This window comes from Hemicordylus capensis, chromosome 4 (genome assembly GCF_027244095.1).
Source record: "Hemicordylus capensis ecotype Gifberg chromosome 4, rHemCap1.1.pri, whole genome shotgun sequence".
NCBI classification, from domain to species: Eukaryota; Metazoa; Chordata; class Lepidosauria; order Squamata; family Cordylidae; genus Hemicordylus; species Hemicordylus capensis.
Genome location: NC_069660.1, coordinates 182077781 through 182092861, shown reverse-complemented (window position 1 = coordinate 182092861; position 15081 = coordinate 182077781). Strand labels below are relative to the sequence as shown.

The window sequence follows — 15081 nt, the reverse complement described above, 5'->3', positions numbered from 1 at the left end:
TGTGAACAAAAGCACATAATGGTGCATTTGTGAGGAGCAAAACAGCTGGGCTCCTAATTCAGACTTAGTTTTCAGTTTGGACTGAAGAGAACTTCTCTGAGAGCTTAGGCCAGGCACTATCTCAGGCTAGACTACCTCACAGGGTTGTGAGAATAACTAGAGAAATCCCCATCTATATCAGTCTGAGCACTTTTGAAAGAGGACAGAATATAAAGACATACCTCTATAAGACATTCCTCTATAAACTTAATTACACATTCCCTCAATAATCCTCTTAATAATCCATATTGCAGATGGGGACAGAGGCCTAGCTGCACATACCTAAGCCTACAATTCTAGGCACACTTCATCTGAACACAGTGGGAGTTGCTTCAGAATAAAACACGTGTAGGATTGCTCTGCTTATCTATCTCATGGAGGTGGTGAGTTTTGAACCAAGGTCTGCTTGGGTTACAGCCCACACTCTCAAGTCACACCACCAGTTCTAGGATGAGATTCAGAACTTTCAACACATCCAGAGCCTTCACCAGTGTTCACAAATCTCAAACTTGTTGAAAAGGTTTACCACTTGCTGCAATTTTCTGTTGCCCTATATATATTTTCAAACTTGAAACTACTGAGCATGTCCTCCTATACTGCTATAGAGACATTCATGCCTCTCTTGTTCTCCCATCGTTAAGCAAGTTCCCGGGATATCCAAGACAATTCTACAGCTTCTGGTTACTCTTCGACACTAAGCCTGCCATTACATATAGCGTTGCCAGGTACTGGGCGGCTGCAATCGGCATCTGTCTGAGGATGATGGGCCGTGAGCCCTTTTAGTCTTAATCTGATTCCCGATTACTCTGGATAGTTCTCGCACTTGCCCACGCCTCTCTTCTCATTGTTTTTTATTGCTTCTTATAATTTTTAATCTGGATTTTTGAGTTTTATTACTATTTTATACTCCCCTTTTCTCTCTTCTGTGCATTTTTATAATAGAAATAGTAATATTTTATCTCTCTCATTTATAGTAGTTTTAGGGGTGTTTTTTTTAGTATTAACATATATATTTTTAATCATTTTTATCTATTTTAACTTGTCTCTTTTTAAATTGCAGTCACCCTTAATTTTAGCCTTTTCATGATATGTAATGATATCATTACGATATATGCAATCTTTTCATGATATATGCAATCACCTTTATCCTCCCGTATTTTTTAACATGTAACTTTTAACTCATATTTACTATTAGTCCTTTTAGTACTAATATGTACTCATTTAACATGTAATTTTATGCTGGTCTCTGACAAAGCAAAGCAAAGGTTGATTTGATTTGATATTTTCAAACAAGGTGGAAATGTTACATGGGAAGTTTCTATAAACCCAGAGGACTTTTTAGTAATATGACAGGAACTTCAGATAGTGATACACAGAAGATATATTCATAAACATTTATTTGCACATGGAATGAAGAAAACAAGGATCACTAACCAGGTCTCTCTGCTTTGACAGGACACTCAGATGTTATTAATTACACTCTTCATTCAAGTAAAAATTAAAAAACAAAAATGTCAATTTGTCAAACAACTCTTTGCACTGCAAGTTATTTAGCTAAGCACTGCTTCTGTAGTTTTAGACACCAACCATAGAGATCTGTGATATTAACATTCTGCCAAGAAGTTATTCTTTATAGTTTGCAAAACAAAAATAGTAAGCTTTCACCAGAATTTGAAAAGGAGATGGTCTAACTTATTTAAAGTTTAGTTTAAAACAAAAATGTATGTCCCCTTCTCCTATAAGAGGACATATAAAAGTTCTAAAAAACACAAGGAACAATCCAAAGTAAACACATTTTTAAGGCCCATTGATTTCATTGAGAGTTTTTAAGCAAGTGCTTAAATCTCTCCCATTATATGAGACTTAAAAGTGCTTTGATTCTAACTGTATTGTGCCCATGTTTTACTTTCAAAATAGTAGCATGAACTTTTTTTTTTAAAAAAGTCAGCAAAATTATGAGAATTTAAAAGTTTTTTTAAAAAACCACACTTAATAGCTCTTTGAAATATAATGGCTTTCCAAAGAAACCACAGCAAGGAAGGAATGTTGAGAGACAGATTAGTTACACCTCAATTTAATATTTAAGTTCTGGAAGCTACTTCAGAAGCTCAACACTGCGGGCACTATCCAGTCAAAGCAAAGCATTTTAAGTCCCATTGATTTCAACAGAAGAAAATACTTCCCATGGAGGTTGGGTGGGTGGGGGGCGAGCTGGGAGATTCAGGAATGAGACCTAGAAGGACTTAAACTTTGGATGATTCATGCCCAACATTTTTTCACCCAATTAATAATCTAAGTTCTAGCTTACAGAAACAAATGAAGGCAAAGCTAGCATAAGAAAAATGGTTTGGGTACGGGGAGACAGACAGATTTTTTAAAAATTACTGGATATTATTCATTGACTACTGCAAAAAATCTGAAAAATGTCTGTAAGAATCAGATACCAGTGGATTTAGGGTGATATGGTGAGTAATCACACATGTATTCAGCGATACTGGATGCAATACCTTTTATCAGCAAAGGGCACCATTAAGCAAGCTCAAGTCACATTCAGATAAATGAGCTTAAAGATATGTAAGTAGGTGGAGCATGTTCCAATCCAGTGATCCTTTACAGGTAGGGTGGGCAAGTGGTCCAATGTGCACATGGAGCTCCCTGATTTGCATACATAAGAGCTCCATGCTAGTAACTGCAGTGTTCCCAGGGTTCTGAACCAGGGACTATACATTTTATCCAGGAGTAATATTCACATGGAACCCAATGGGGATTAATCTCAAGACAGGGCATATAAGATTGCAACCCAATTAGATGTCATGCAACAGTACAAGTGATGGTCTTTAGAAGTCACTTTCACTTGCATTTTGAACATGCTGAGAATAAACTCTACCTCAAGAGAAGTACTGAAATGATTTGATTAGTAAACATAGTATCCACATTTATAAAAAGAGCATAGTAATAAAAGTTTATGCCCAGAGTTCCCTTACTAACAGATTCTGAACACTATTTCCTCTATAAATTTATCGTTGATACCATAGTTTTCTGTGCATCTGTTTCCAACAACTTCCTTGGTCATTTTGTCATCAATATATAAAGAAAATGGTCTATAGTTTTCCCTGCCGAAGTATAATTGGCACAATAGTGTGTCATGCAAAATATGTATTTACATACTTTTAAAAAAAAGGCTCTGACTACAACATAATGGCTCTCACCTTAGAAAAAATATCCAGTTTAGGAGGAATCAAGAAATTCCAACTCTAAGGTTGAAGGAAAGTATTTTGCTCAGTGTACAAAAAACTACTACCCAATACTATTTGCTGCATGTGCTCAGATGAATTTATGCTAATAAGCTCTGCCATTTAGAAACACATTTTTTTTAAGTTGCAAGCCTTCTGGGTCCAGTGTCAGCTAAGAATGGCTTGGTATAGAGTTTAAAGTGCATGCCTTTATACGTGGATGGTCTTTCAGCAACAATGATTGATTCTGCTTTAAAAACTCGGATCAATGTGTGTGAAGCATAGTTGCCATAATGCTCTCAAGAATGAGCTGCTAATTCTAGTGGGGAACAATAGAAATCAGGGGACGCAATCCAACCAAAGTTACAGAAACACATTTAAGGCCGACTGTTTTCCAAGGGAGAGGTGTAAGCATGCACTTTTCTCTCTCTTTGTGAAATCAACAGGATTTAAATGGTTTTAAATTTGGCTGGAGGTCAAGGGCTGGCCCTTTCACCGCTTTGTTGCCTTTTCAAACTTATTCACAGTATACTCATATTTTCCATAGCCACAGCAGTAGCCCTAAAATGCAGATGTCACACTGCCAGTTGCTGAAGGGATCAAGATATTAAGTAAAATAGACACAATATGTATGCAGAAACTTTCACAGAAATTTAAAGTGTTAACTATTTGAGTAAAACCTGGCAGAAATATTGGCAGACTCCTTGAACACAAAAATAATATTTAAAAAGACAGCTAGATCCACAGACAATCAAAACAGATTTTGGCAATGCAGATGATATATTGTCCATGAAGTTCTGTCACAAGCTTTGAAGAATACTCTTTTACTTAGTCTCTTCTTAGAAGTCAGACAACATATGCAACCAGCATCAGTTCAAAGAGACTCTTAGAGTTATATTATTATTGTTTGTGGGGTTTTCTTTTCGGCTTCTCTTCATACGATTCTCCGTATTCATTCACTCTGCTCTTATCCACAGGATAAAGCCTTACAAATAAAAACAAACAATTACATTTCCTTACAAAATTCCTTCACATGTTCACACGTAACTTAGTCAACCTGTAGTTTGCAAATTAGCTTCTAACAAACATTACAGCAACTGCTACCAGAGTTGGAGCTGCCAGGTCCAATTTTCAAAACCTCTCCCTGCCCATTTCCCCAAATCAGAAAGGAGGAGAGAAACACTTTGGTCATGCTCTCCTTTCCCTGCCTGCACAAGTCTCTCAGGGATTTAGATGAGAAAGAAGCCAAGATCAATCATGCTTTTCAATCCCAAATCTGAAATGGGTTTCAAATCTAGGTTCCTTTCAAGCAAGTTGGTTAGAATAAATCAAGATCAGTCAGCGTGAAAGTCATGCTCAATCTTGGCTCCTTCTAACCTAAATTGGAAGGTCGAATTCCTTGGAGGCTCATGCAGGCAGGAGAGGGAGAGAGCACATGCTCCTGAGGCTCAGGGATGTCATGTGGAAACAGACTTTAACCATAGTTCCAAGTGGCAGCTGAACCAGCTTAACGTCAGGAACTGTATTCTTTTATTATTCCTACAGTGCTTCAGATTCTATTAGGTGCTGTTAAAAAAAAATCCAATCCCTTTTTATAAGTGTATAGTCTAAGGCAGTTAGAGAGCAGTACAGGGAGCAGAAAGGAAGAGGAACTACCTGGAATTGGTAATCTATCTACAATAAATAGAGTAAGAGTAGAAATAACAAAAAACACATCAGGTTGAAATGCTAATCAATACTTCCCAGCAAGTGTGTTGTAGATATAGCACAGCTGATCTCTTATGTTAAGAGACCGGGAGCACGCTTTGGTATTAAGGTTTCCTCCCCAACCCCTGACATTTCTTTCATGAATTTCCCTGTCCTTCAGTGCTACATTGTAGAGATGTGTAGAGCGTTTCAACGGCTGTTTCGAGCTCAATGTCCTCTAAATAAAGAGCCTGTTTTGAAGTCAGAGCAGAAAAACAGGTTGCTTACCTGTAACAGGTGATCTGGAAGTGATCTGTTGAATCCATAAGGAAATGGTTCTGCGCCTGCGCAGGCACCTCGTGGGCCAACTAAGTAGCTCCTCGCAACGCCCAACCGTCTTCTTGTGCTCTTAGCGTCTGTTATATTGAACGGTTGGGCGTCTCCTAGTCAGTTTTTGTGTAGACCGCCCGTAACATACGATCTGCTATGTTGTAGTCATATTCTGCAGTGGGGATGGCTTTGGGAGGGTCTTATGGATTCAACGGATCACTTCCAGATCACCTGTTACAGGTAAGCAACCTGTTTATCTGGATCGTGATCTGTTGATCCCATAAGGAAATGGGTGATTAGTTAGCTACCCCAGCATGGCGGAGGATGCACTTCATGGTAGCACCCTTTTTAAGACGCTTCGCCCATATTCTAGCTGGCGCGCCATGCGCAGGTCTATAGCATAATGTCTGATGAATGGCTGCTGTGTTGACCACGTTGCAGCCATGCAGATGTCATCCATCTTGATACCTGAAAGATGGGCTGCTGATGTTGAATACGCCCTAGTGGAATGGGCCCGTATGGTTTTGGGGGGAGATACCCCTTGTTGCTTATATGCTAGCAGGATTAGCTCCACCAGCCAGTGCGCCATGCACTGACGGGAAACTGGTTGGCCTTTGTGTTTGCCCTTGTAAGCTACGAAAAGTCTTTTTGACTTCCTGATTCCCCTAGTCCCCTTCAGATAGTATAGCACAGCCCTGCGCACATCCAATGAATGTAGCGCTTTTTCCAGTGCTGTCTGTGGGTCTTTGAAAAAGGTAGGCAGCACTATTTCTTGATTAAGGTAGAATTCTGTAATTACTTTTTGGCGGAAACTTGGGTCCAATCCCATAATCACTTTGTGTGGGTAGAACTGGGTGTATGGTTTATCCACCCTTAGAGCTGTCAATTCTCCCACTCGTTTAGCTGTGGTGATTGCAATTAGAAAGGCTGTCTTAAGTGTTAGCATGCAGAGATTAGCTAAATGTAGGGGTTCAAAAGGGTCTTCTGTGAGAGCTGAGAGTACTAATGAAAGACTCCACTGTTCTAATGGTTGTTTTAGTGGAGGATACAAATTATTTAGCCTCTTCATGAATCTCTTGCATTCTGGATGGGTAAAAACTGATTTTCCATCCCATCCTGGAAGTCTTGCTGAAATGGCTGCAAGATGAACTTTCAGAGACACGTTAGCCAAGCCCTTCATTTTTAAACTAGTTAAATAAAGTAGTACTTGGCGCACCGTAGCATGGAGAGCCCTGAACTTATGCAATTTAGCTTAGGCCTTAAATCTCTTCCATTTGCAAAAGTAGTTTCGACTAGTTGACAGGCGCCTACTATTTAGCAGAATGTTTTTCAGAAGCCTATTCTCCAAGCCATCAATCGTAGCATCTGGATCTCTGGATGTAGTATCTGTCCCTCTTCTCTCTGGAGAAGGTCTGGAGTTTCTGGAAACATGTAGTAGTTCCTTCCCGATAGCTGAAGTAGTAGTGCAAACCATGGTTGACGAGGCCACCACAGGGCTAGAAGTATGCAAATTGCTTTGTCTCTTAGGATTTGGGCTAACACCCGATTGAGAAGTGGCAGTGGTGGAAACAGGTATAGAAGTCCCCTGCTCCAATCGTACTGAAACGCGGCCCCCAGGGATCCTACACCTACGCCTGCTTGTGAGCAATATCTCTGGCATTTCTTGTTGGTTGCTGTGGCAAACACATCCACTGTCGGGGTGTCCCACAGCTTGAAGAGACGTTCGATACAAGCTCGATTGATCTCCCATTTGTGCTTCTGGCTGACCTAGCTGGTCCGACTGAGAGCATCGGCTAGGTGATTGTCTACACCTCGTATGTGTATTGCAATTGGATAAATGGTGTGCGTAATGCACCAATCCCACAATCTCATGAACAAGGCACAAAACAAGGGGGAGACTGTCCCTCCCTGTTTATTTATGTATGCGATTGGCGTTGTATTGTCTAGGTGGATTTGAGTTACTGTCCCCTTCAGCTGTGGCTCGAAGGCTTTCAGCGCCAGAAAAGCTGCTAAAAGTTCCAGGTAATTTATATGTCGTCGAGTTTGCTGATGCGTCCACCGTCCTTGAATGCAGTGTGGTCCGCAATGTGCTCCCCATCCCCGCAGGGAAGCATCTGTCGTGACCCAAGCCGTTGGGACTAAAGGTTTGAATGGAACTCCCTGCAACAGATTTTTCTCCGACATCCACCAGTGTAGGGAACTTAATACAGCTCAGGGAAGGTGCAAGAGCAACTTCTGGCTGTCCACATTGGGTCGGAAATGTCCCAGGTACCACCGCTGCAGGAGATGCAACCGAAGCCGTGTGTACCTGACAGTTGGGTTGCAAGATGCCATTAAACCTAACAACCTTTGAACCTCTCTTGCTGTTTGACAGGGGTTGCAAAAGAACTGTTGTGCCAATGCATTGATTTGGCGGCACCACTCCTTTGGCAAGAACGCTCTCTGCTGTTCTAAGTCGAGGGTGGCTCCTATGAAACTCAGTTGTTTCCTTGGTGTTAAGTTTGTCTTTTTCCAATTGACATTGATTCCTAACTCTTGGAGAAGGTGCAGCAACATCTGGATTTGTGTGCCAAGGAGCTCCTTGTCTTTGCTCACTAGGAGCCAGTCTTCTAAATACGGATAAACAATCAAGCCCTGTGTTCGAAGATAAGCCACTACCACTGCAATGACCTTGGTGAATACCCTTGGAGCCGTCAAAAGGCCGAAGGGCAAGACAGCATACTGGTATATCGCTTCTCCTACTGTAAATCTGAGGTATTTTCGGTGATTCTCCTGGATGCCCACATGAAAATATGCATCCCTTAGATCTAATGTCGCCGCCCACTCCTCCTGATCCAAGAAGGGGATAATGCAACATTGTCATTCTGAATTTCTGAGCCCAGACAAAGTCGTTGAGTCCTCTCAAGTCCATGATTGCCCTGATTCCCCCATCCCGCTGGGTATCTGAAAATAGCGGGAGTAGAATCCTGACAACCTCTTCGTCCACTGCACTGGAACAATTGCTTTCTTTTCCAACAACACTTGTATCTCTTCCTCCAGCACCGCTGTTGCTTTGGTAAACCTCAGGCCTGAGAACGGGGGTAGAGCCGTGAACTCGATCGCATACCCTGTCCGTATTATTCTCAGCACCCATTGGTCTGATGTTATATTGTGCCATGCTTGGGCATGGCTTGCCAGTCTGATGGATGAGCTGGCAACTACAGGGCCGGTGACAATGGTCCTGGATATTGTATGTGTATGCAGTGGGCTGGCAGAACAATAAAAAAGACTGTTTAGAACTGTCCATATTAGGGAGATTGTTCTGGTTCTTATTCTTATTGTTGTTGAATCCCTTTGACTGTTGGTAGGGTCTATTCTGTCTTCTGAAATCCCTCTTGTCCTGGTAACGGTATGGCCTCTGACGGGCATAACTATGGCTACGGGAGTTCGATGATGAGGCAGTCACCATGAAGGTTTTTGCAGTAAATTTTGATTTTTTCAACGTTTCCATGGTTGTGTCAGTGTTTTCGTGGAACAGGCCTTTCCCGTCAAAAGCCAGGTTCTCTACGCGGTCTTTCATGTCTTGTTGCAGTGAAGTTGCACAGAGCCAAGCATAGCGACTCATGGTGACAGCAGTAACCATGGCCCTCGACTCTGTCTCGGCTAAATGTTTAAAAGAGCTAAGCTGTTGTCTCGTGACTGATGTGGTTTTGTCATAAACTTCATTGAACTTATCCTGTAGCTCTTCAGGAGTCATCGAAGTGGTATCTTGTAATAAGTTGTTCCATAGAAGGTGAGTATAACGCGCCATACAAGCCGCATAATTAGCTATGCGTATAGCTAAGCTCAAAGTGGTATACAGTTTACGCCCCAGTACATCAAACTTTTTGCCTTCCTTGTCTGCTGGTGTCGTATGTCGGCAGCCACCCTTAGATGTAGTAGCACAATCTACCACCATGGAGTTCGGATCTGGATGACGGAGAAGGTAGGCATTTTCTTCTTCCTGAACTCTGTAGAGATTTTCAAGACGTTTAGATGTCGGGTTAGAGGTCTGTATGGCGTCCCACGCTGACTTGGCAGCCTTTGCAATCGCTGGGATCATTGGCAAAGTTACAGGATGTGACGCTTTAGCATGTAGCATCATATTGTACACCGGGTCTGAGACCTCTGTCTCGGGCTGTTTTAAGTCCATCCCTAGTGCTTCTGCAATCTCTCTTATCAACGAATGGTATACCTTTAGTTCCTCTGTAGGGGATCTTGAAAGGCGTGGAGGAACATCAGAAGGAGGATCTGACTGTCGGCTTGCCTGGTCCAAGTCAGAGTCACCCATATCAGAATATTCTTGCAGCTGGTCCGGAGAAGGGGACGAATGCTGTGTTGGAGGTGAGCTTGGTGGCGGGCTAGATTTTCTCTTTCATTTCCCTCCTGGTTTCTCCTGTGCCGGCACCGGTGCCCGAGTCTGGCATGAGGTGGAGACTTGAAGCCTGGGCTGCTGGCGATGAACATTCTGGGTGCTGAAGCGGTATAGTTGCGTTCCCCGAAGGAGGTTCTACATAGCCAATGGCATGATGCTGTAGTGGTAACTGTTCTCGAGGCACAGGCACCTGCTGTGCCTTCCATCTCAAATAATCCCCATAATCATGAGGGAGCGAATGCCGAAAGCCACATGAATGAGTTGGCTGAGTTGTAGGTTGGCAAACACCCTGGTTGTTATTTGATTGACCAGCTATCGGAGACACCACCGCCAATGGTGGATGAAGTAAATTGCCCACTGTTCCCCTTGGAGAGATAGATGGTGTCTTAGGTGGGGGGATAGGCAGATCTCCCTCCTCCTGTTCCTCATCTAGACCAGCACTCAAGAAACCCCGGAAGGTGGACTCTGAGGAGGTGCTTGATGCAGAATCTAGCAAATCCCTAAGCACAGAAGTTGCACTACGGTCTGTTTGCTGGTATTCTCCCCTACTCGCTAGTAATGGAGTAGAGGGCAATTGTTGAGGAGTATGCGCCGGGGATAGGGATCGGTGCCTCTGTGTTAAATGCCTCTCAACCTGCATTGCAGGCTGCTCTGTCGATGTCAATGAATTTACAGGCTTCGCGACGGAAAACTCTTCCCTCGATGTCGACACGGTTTCCGGCCTCAACGGTCCAGCAAGCTCCAACATCGGAAACTCATTTCGCTTAGGTATGGCTGTCGACACCGACACTGAGCTCGTCCTGCCAACCTCCACATTCCAGTCAGCGTCAGATTCCTGCGCTGAGGAGGAAGAAGGTGTCCCATGACTCCTTTCCTTCTGACTATCCTTTTCAGAGTCACGATGGCACTTCTTGTCCTTGTGCTTCATTCCTTTCAAGGAGACCTCCAGTGGTCTCTTGAAACTCTTGCCAGCAGACACGGTTTTAGACTGTTTTTGCACAGATCCGTGTTTTCCCGACTTCGATGGGGGTGTCGATGTCGAGGCATCTCCCCTCGATGTCGATGGCACGCTAGGGTGAGGAGTCGGGGGACGAAGCGCCTCATTATATAGTGCAGCCCGAAGGCGCAAGGCTCTATTCGTTCTTGTCTGTTTCAAAAATGAGCAACAGATCTTGCATGCTGCCGTATTGTGTTCTTTGCTGAGGCACAGTAGGCAGGCATCGTGGTGGTCGGTAGATGGTAACTTTGCGCGGGATTTGATACAGTGCTTAAAAGTTGTCTTAGCCTCCATTCTTTTGAGTTAAACAATCCGAGTCCAGTAAACCAAAATAGCCGTCCTATCCGTCAACAGAGTTGGTCTGTTACGCAATCTCAATTCCAAAAAACAGTCCTAAGGTTCAAATACCAGGTAGGCAAGTAAATCCGTCAACTAAACTAGTCCAAAATCCAATAGAAAGTCCAAAACCAATCCGTGGTAATAACTAGTCTTCACAATAATTTCTGCTACCGAGGAGCCCAAACGAGGTCTGAACGCTATGGCGGTCAAACAGAAACTGACAAGGAGATGCCAAACCGTTCAATATAACAGACGCTAAGAGCAACGGCTGGGCGTCGCGAGGAGCTACTCAGTCGGCCCACGAGGTGCCTGCGCAGGCGCAGAACCATTTCCTTATGGGATCAACGGATCACGATCCAGATCAATCCAGTTTCGATTGAAATGTTTCGACATTCCATGAGCTGTTTTGGAGGATTGTTTTCCCCTTGTTGGCTGGTTTCTGGCACTGGCTTCTGATTGGCTTGCAATCTCCTTGCTTCTTAGTTGGCTTGTTATAATACAAATCAAGTGTTGTCATGGGCAACTGTGCCCCCACTGGTTGGGGGTAGGAGGGGGGAATACAAAAGGAGGGGATTTCAAAATGTAGTTAAAGGAACTGGGAGGCAGAGAGAGCCCTTATAGTAACTGTGCCTCTCTTGAAGAGGAGGATACATGAGAGGAGGAAGGAAGGTTTGATTCTGCGGTTTTATTTTCTCAGAACTGAGTATAATATGCTATGCTATTGTTTCTATAACTATCTGGATTTTGCTGGATCTCAGATTGACAAAAGCAGAACTTGGGCGCCTTCCTTCCTTGATTTGTGGCTTGGTTTTTTTGTGAGATGGTATTGTGGCGAGAAATGGACAGTGGCAGCTGTGTGTGTTTGTGTGTAATATTTCATGGAGATTGATGTGATGAGCTGAGCTCCATGTCTGGCCTTGAGACTAATTTGTGCTTCACTTACTGCTCTGCAATCTGCATTGCAAGGTGTATGTAAATATATGGCTGAAGTTGCTCTGGTTGAGCTTATGGCTATGCTTGCTGCTAAGGGTGCTGTGGTGGTAGCTGTTTCAGCGCTAGGAAGTAAGGAAGCTAGGAATGCTAGGCTCCTATGGGAGTTTGGGGGAAAGATTGAAATTTTGTTTAAAATCACCCGCTTGTCCATTTCTTTTTTGGATTGGGTGGTAGGCAGTGGTTCCTCTAATTTTTTTCATCTCTGTGTGGAATGAGTTTTGTTCTGGGCAGCAGTATCAAGGCACTGTGTTCGCACATGCATTCAGAGTGGGGCCTTCCTAATTCAACCTGAGCGGGATCTAAAATTAACTGAGCAGACACCAGAAAACTTATGAGTGTGCACATGTGCACACACCTTAGTGGTGGTAGGTAGCACCCATCATGCCCCACCACACAACCCACTCTGGTGTCCCTAGGAGCTACCCATGGGAAACAACAGGGTCTTTTGAGTTTCTCATTTGCTCCCTATGGCCAAAACACTTGAAATGTTTTGAGTTTAGTTTAGTTGAAAAAACTGTTTCAACCAGTTTTGCTTCAGCTGCCTGTGTTTTGTTTTGAGCTCAAAACAGAACACAAAATCCAGCTTCACATACATCCCTACTAAATTGACACAGATATTAATTTTGGATAATACTGGCCAGGTGCCCCTCTTAACAAGATTTTGATCCGTACAAGGTATACAGAACTACCAACAGAATGATGTAGCTGCAGAATGAACATAAATAAGAAGAAAAAAAATTATAAGAGGAAACTATACCATCTTTGGTAAAGATAGACCAGGAACACCACATCATCTCTAAAACATGCCAGCCGATGAGATGTTGGCATTGTGATGATAAATGCGAAAATATCATCAATGAAAGTATTGAATGCCTAGAAGAAATAGGAAATACATCATATTTAACAGTACACCAATCAAGTTTTACTCACAGCATACCAAGTTTTTAAGCATACCGGCCATTCTTGACAACCTAGTATTTTTACAGTACTCATCCCATAATGAAGGTATAGAGAACCTCAAACTAATCGTGGAGTCAGATAAGTCATTTTTCCCACACTGTGAAAGTAACACCTCACTCTGTGTGTGTGGTGTAAAAAAATTAGTATGAGTCTAGAACAGGCCAGACCTCACTTGAAGGAACTAGTAAAAGCAAAATCCACATTTATGTTATGACTGGGAACTAGTCTTAAAACTGGGCCCCTAAGATGGTTGAAGCTGTGAGGGGAAACTTTATGAATAGAGGCAAGTAATGTAATAATCCTCAGCAGTGGTGGTGAACGTTTAAGAAGTTCTGCCCATAAGCCAGGATCTAGATTTGCAGGCCTGCCCAATCTGAGTCTCACCAAGCTAAACACAGTCAGATACTGAGGAATGTGGGCATGATCTAGACTACAGAGCACATGTCCAAGCCTTTTTTCAATTCCCATTCCAAAAGTTCCCCTGACTAAAAATGCTCCTAAGGTCCCCTAGCATTTGGGAGTAGCTTTTCAGGGGCACGAAGACCAACTTAGAAATGTTCAAAGAACTTGTTTCAACTTGACTAAGAAGTTTGCCATATATTAACTACCAAGGCTTCACTACTGTTATTATCAGAGTTATGGACCTACCTATTGTTTTGTAAACACAGCCCAGAGACCAATTTGGCCAATAAAAACCCAACTCTTATTGCTTGCATTTCAAGTAAATGATTGCGTATTTACCTGAATACAAGACGACTCTGGATTTAAGACAAGCCCCTTAAAAAATAGAGGTTAAATACAAGAAGATGCCTTTGAATTTAAGATGACCCCCTGATTTCCAATATCAAAGAACTTGGAGGAAAAAACCTATTCTTGGATTCAGATAAATACAGTAATTACCATAAATCTTGAAGGATCAAATCAACTTACTTTATATGTGAATGCCTTCCATGGCAAATGTGCAACAGATTTCATCTAAAAGAAATGAAACATATATTCATATATACTGAAAGCAATGAAGAAACTTGGATAAAACCAAAAAAATAAAATATTCTATTAAACTTGCAGCTTTACCTTATAATTTACAAATAGTTGCGGCAACATAAATAGAAATCCAAATGCATATACTCCTATTAGGGAAGAAAAGAAGACCCTATTTTAATTACAAACAACACATTTGTACATTATTTATTTATTTGACACATTTATACACCACCCTATATAAAATCTCAGCACAGTTTACAACTGAAAAACAGCAATTAAAATCTAGTTTTAATTTATTCAAGCTTTTGCCCTAATTTAGGCACGCAAGCACCCCAAAGTCACTTGGTCTTGCAATGCACTTATCAAGATAGCCATGCAAATAAGTGTAAGAAACGGATGGCACATCAAAAGAAAACAACTATTTTGATTCATTTTACAAAGACTTCCCTACCTGCTTGCCTGGAGGCAATTCTTTCTATGAGGGCACCAGAAAGGCTAAGGTAAGCCACTATCTCAACTTCAGACACCCATCCTCAGTAAGAGTTACTTCCAACTAAAAAGGACTATACAGTAGCTACAGCAGTCTTACTAGTAAATGAAAATCGCACCTGCTGCATATCCTGCTTTCTACTTAAATTATCAGAAGCCAATCAAGACACATTACTAGCATAACATCTGGTTCCATTTTGATTTCAACTGAGGTGCAACAGAATAATATGCAGCCACCCATGTGATCAGGGGGTGGAATATAAAGGAATGTAAGCAACTGCTTGTTTGCAGAATAAATGATGAAAACACTACAGCAACAAATTCATATACTGTAGCTTCCATGGCCACAAAACATTTCACCTAATGATTTCAAGGCACTGGCACAGGATTCCGCCCCCCACCCCCGCCCCCATTTAAAACATGAACATAAATCCTAGTCTTCCAGGAATAGTTGCATCTGTTGCACTGCCTGCATAGAAGCTCTCTCTACAGTGAACATTAGAGGTTTGCTTGTTTGTTTTAAACAGGATCCCATAGCAAGGCTCATAAAACACCCAAGTTGTAGAGCTGAATTACATGATCTGAAAAATCAAGCAGTCCGGTCATGGCTGGTTACAGGTTTTGCAAGAACTCAGCAA

At 42.2% G+C, this 15081-nt stretch overlaps 1 protein-coding gene across 2 annotated transcripts in view; it reads right to left on the bottom strand.

The window, feature by feature from the left end:
- Window positions 1-1419: 1419 nt before the first annotated feature.
- CLPTM1L (CLPTM1 like) overlaps window positions 1420-15081 on the bottom strand; it is a 42498-nt gene continuing 28836 nt past the window's right edge. For both annotated transcript variants that reach the window (XM_053246528.1, XM_053246529.1), the window contains exons 14-17: window positions 14045-14100; window positions 13901-13945; window positions 12768-12883; window positions 1420-4257 (exon numbers count right to left, since the gene is read on the bottom strand). In XM_053246528.1, coding sequence (XP_053102503.1) covers window positions 4173-4257; window positions 12768-12883; window positions 13901-13945; window positions 14045-14100 — 302 coding nt within the window. In that variant the 3' untranslated portion in view covers window positions 1420-4172. The remainder of the gene's footprint in view (window positions 4258-12767; window positions 12884-13900; window positions 13946-14044; window positions 14101-15081) is intronic.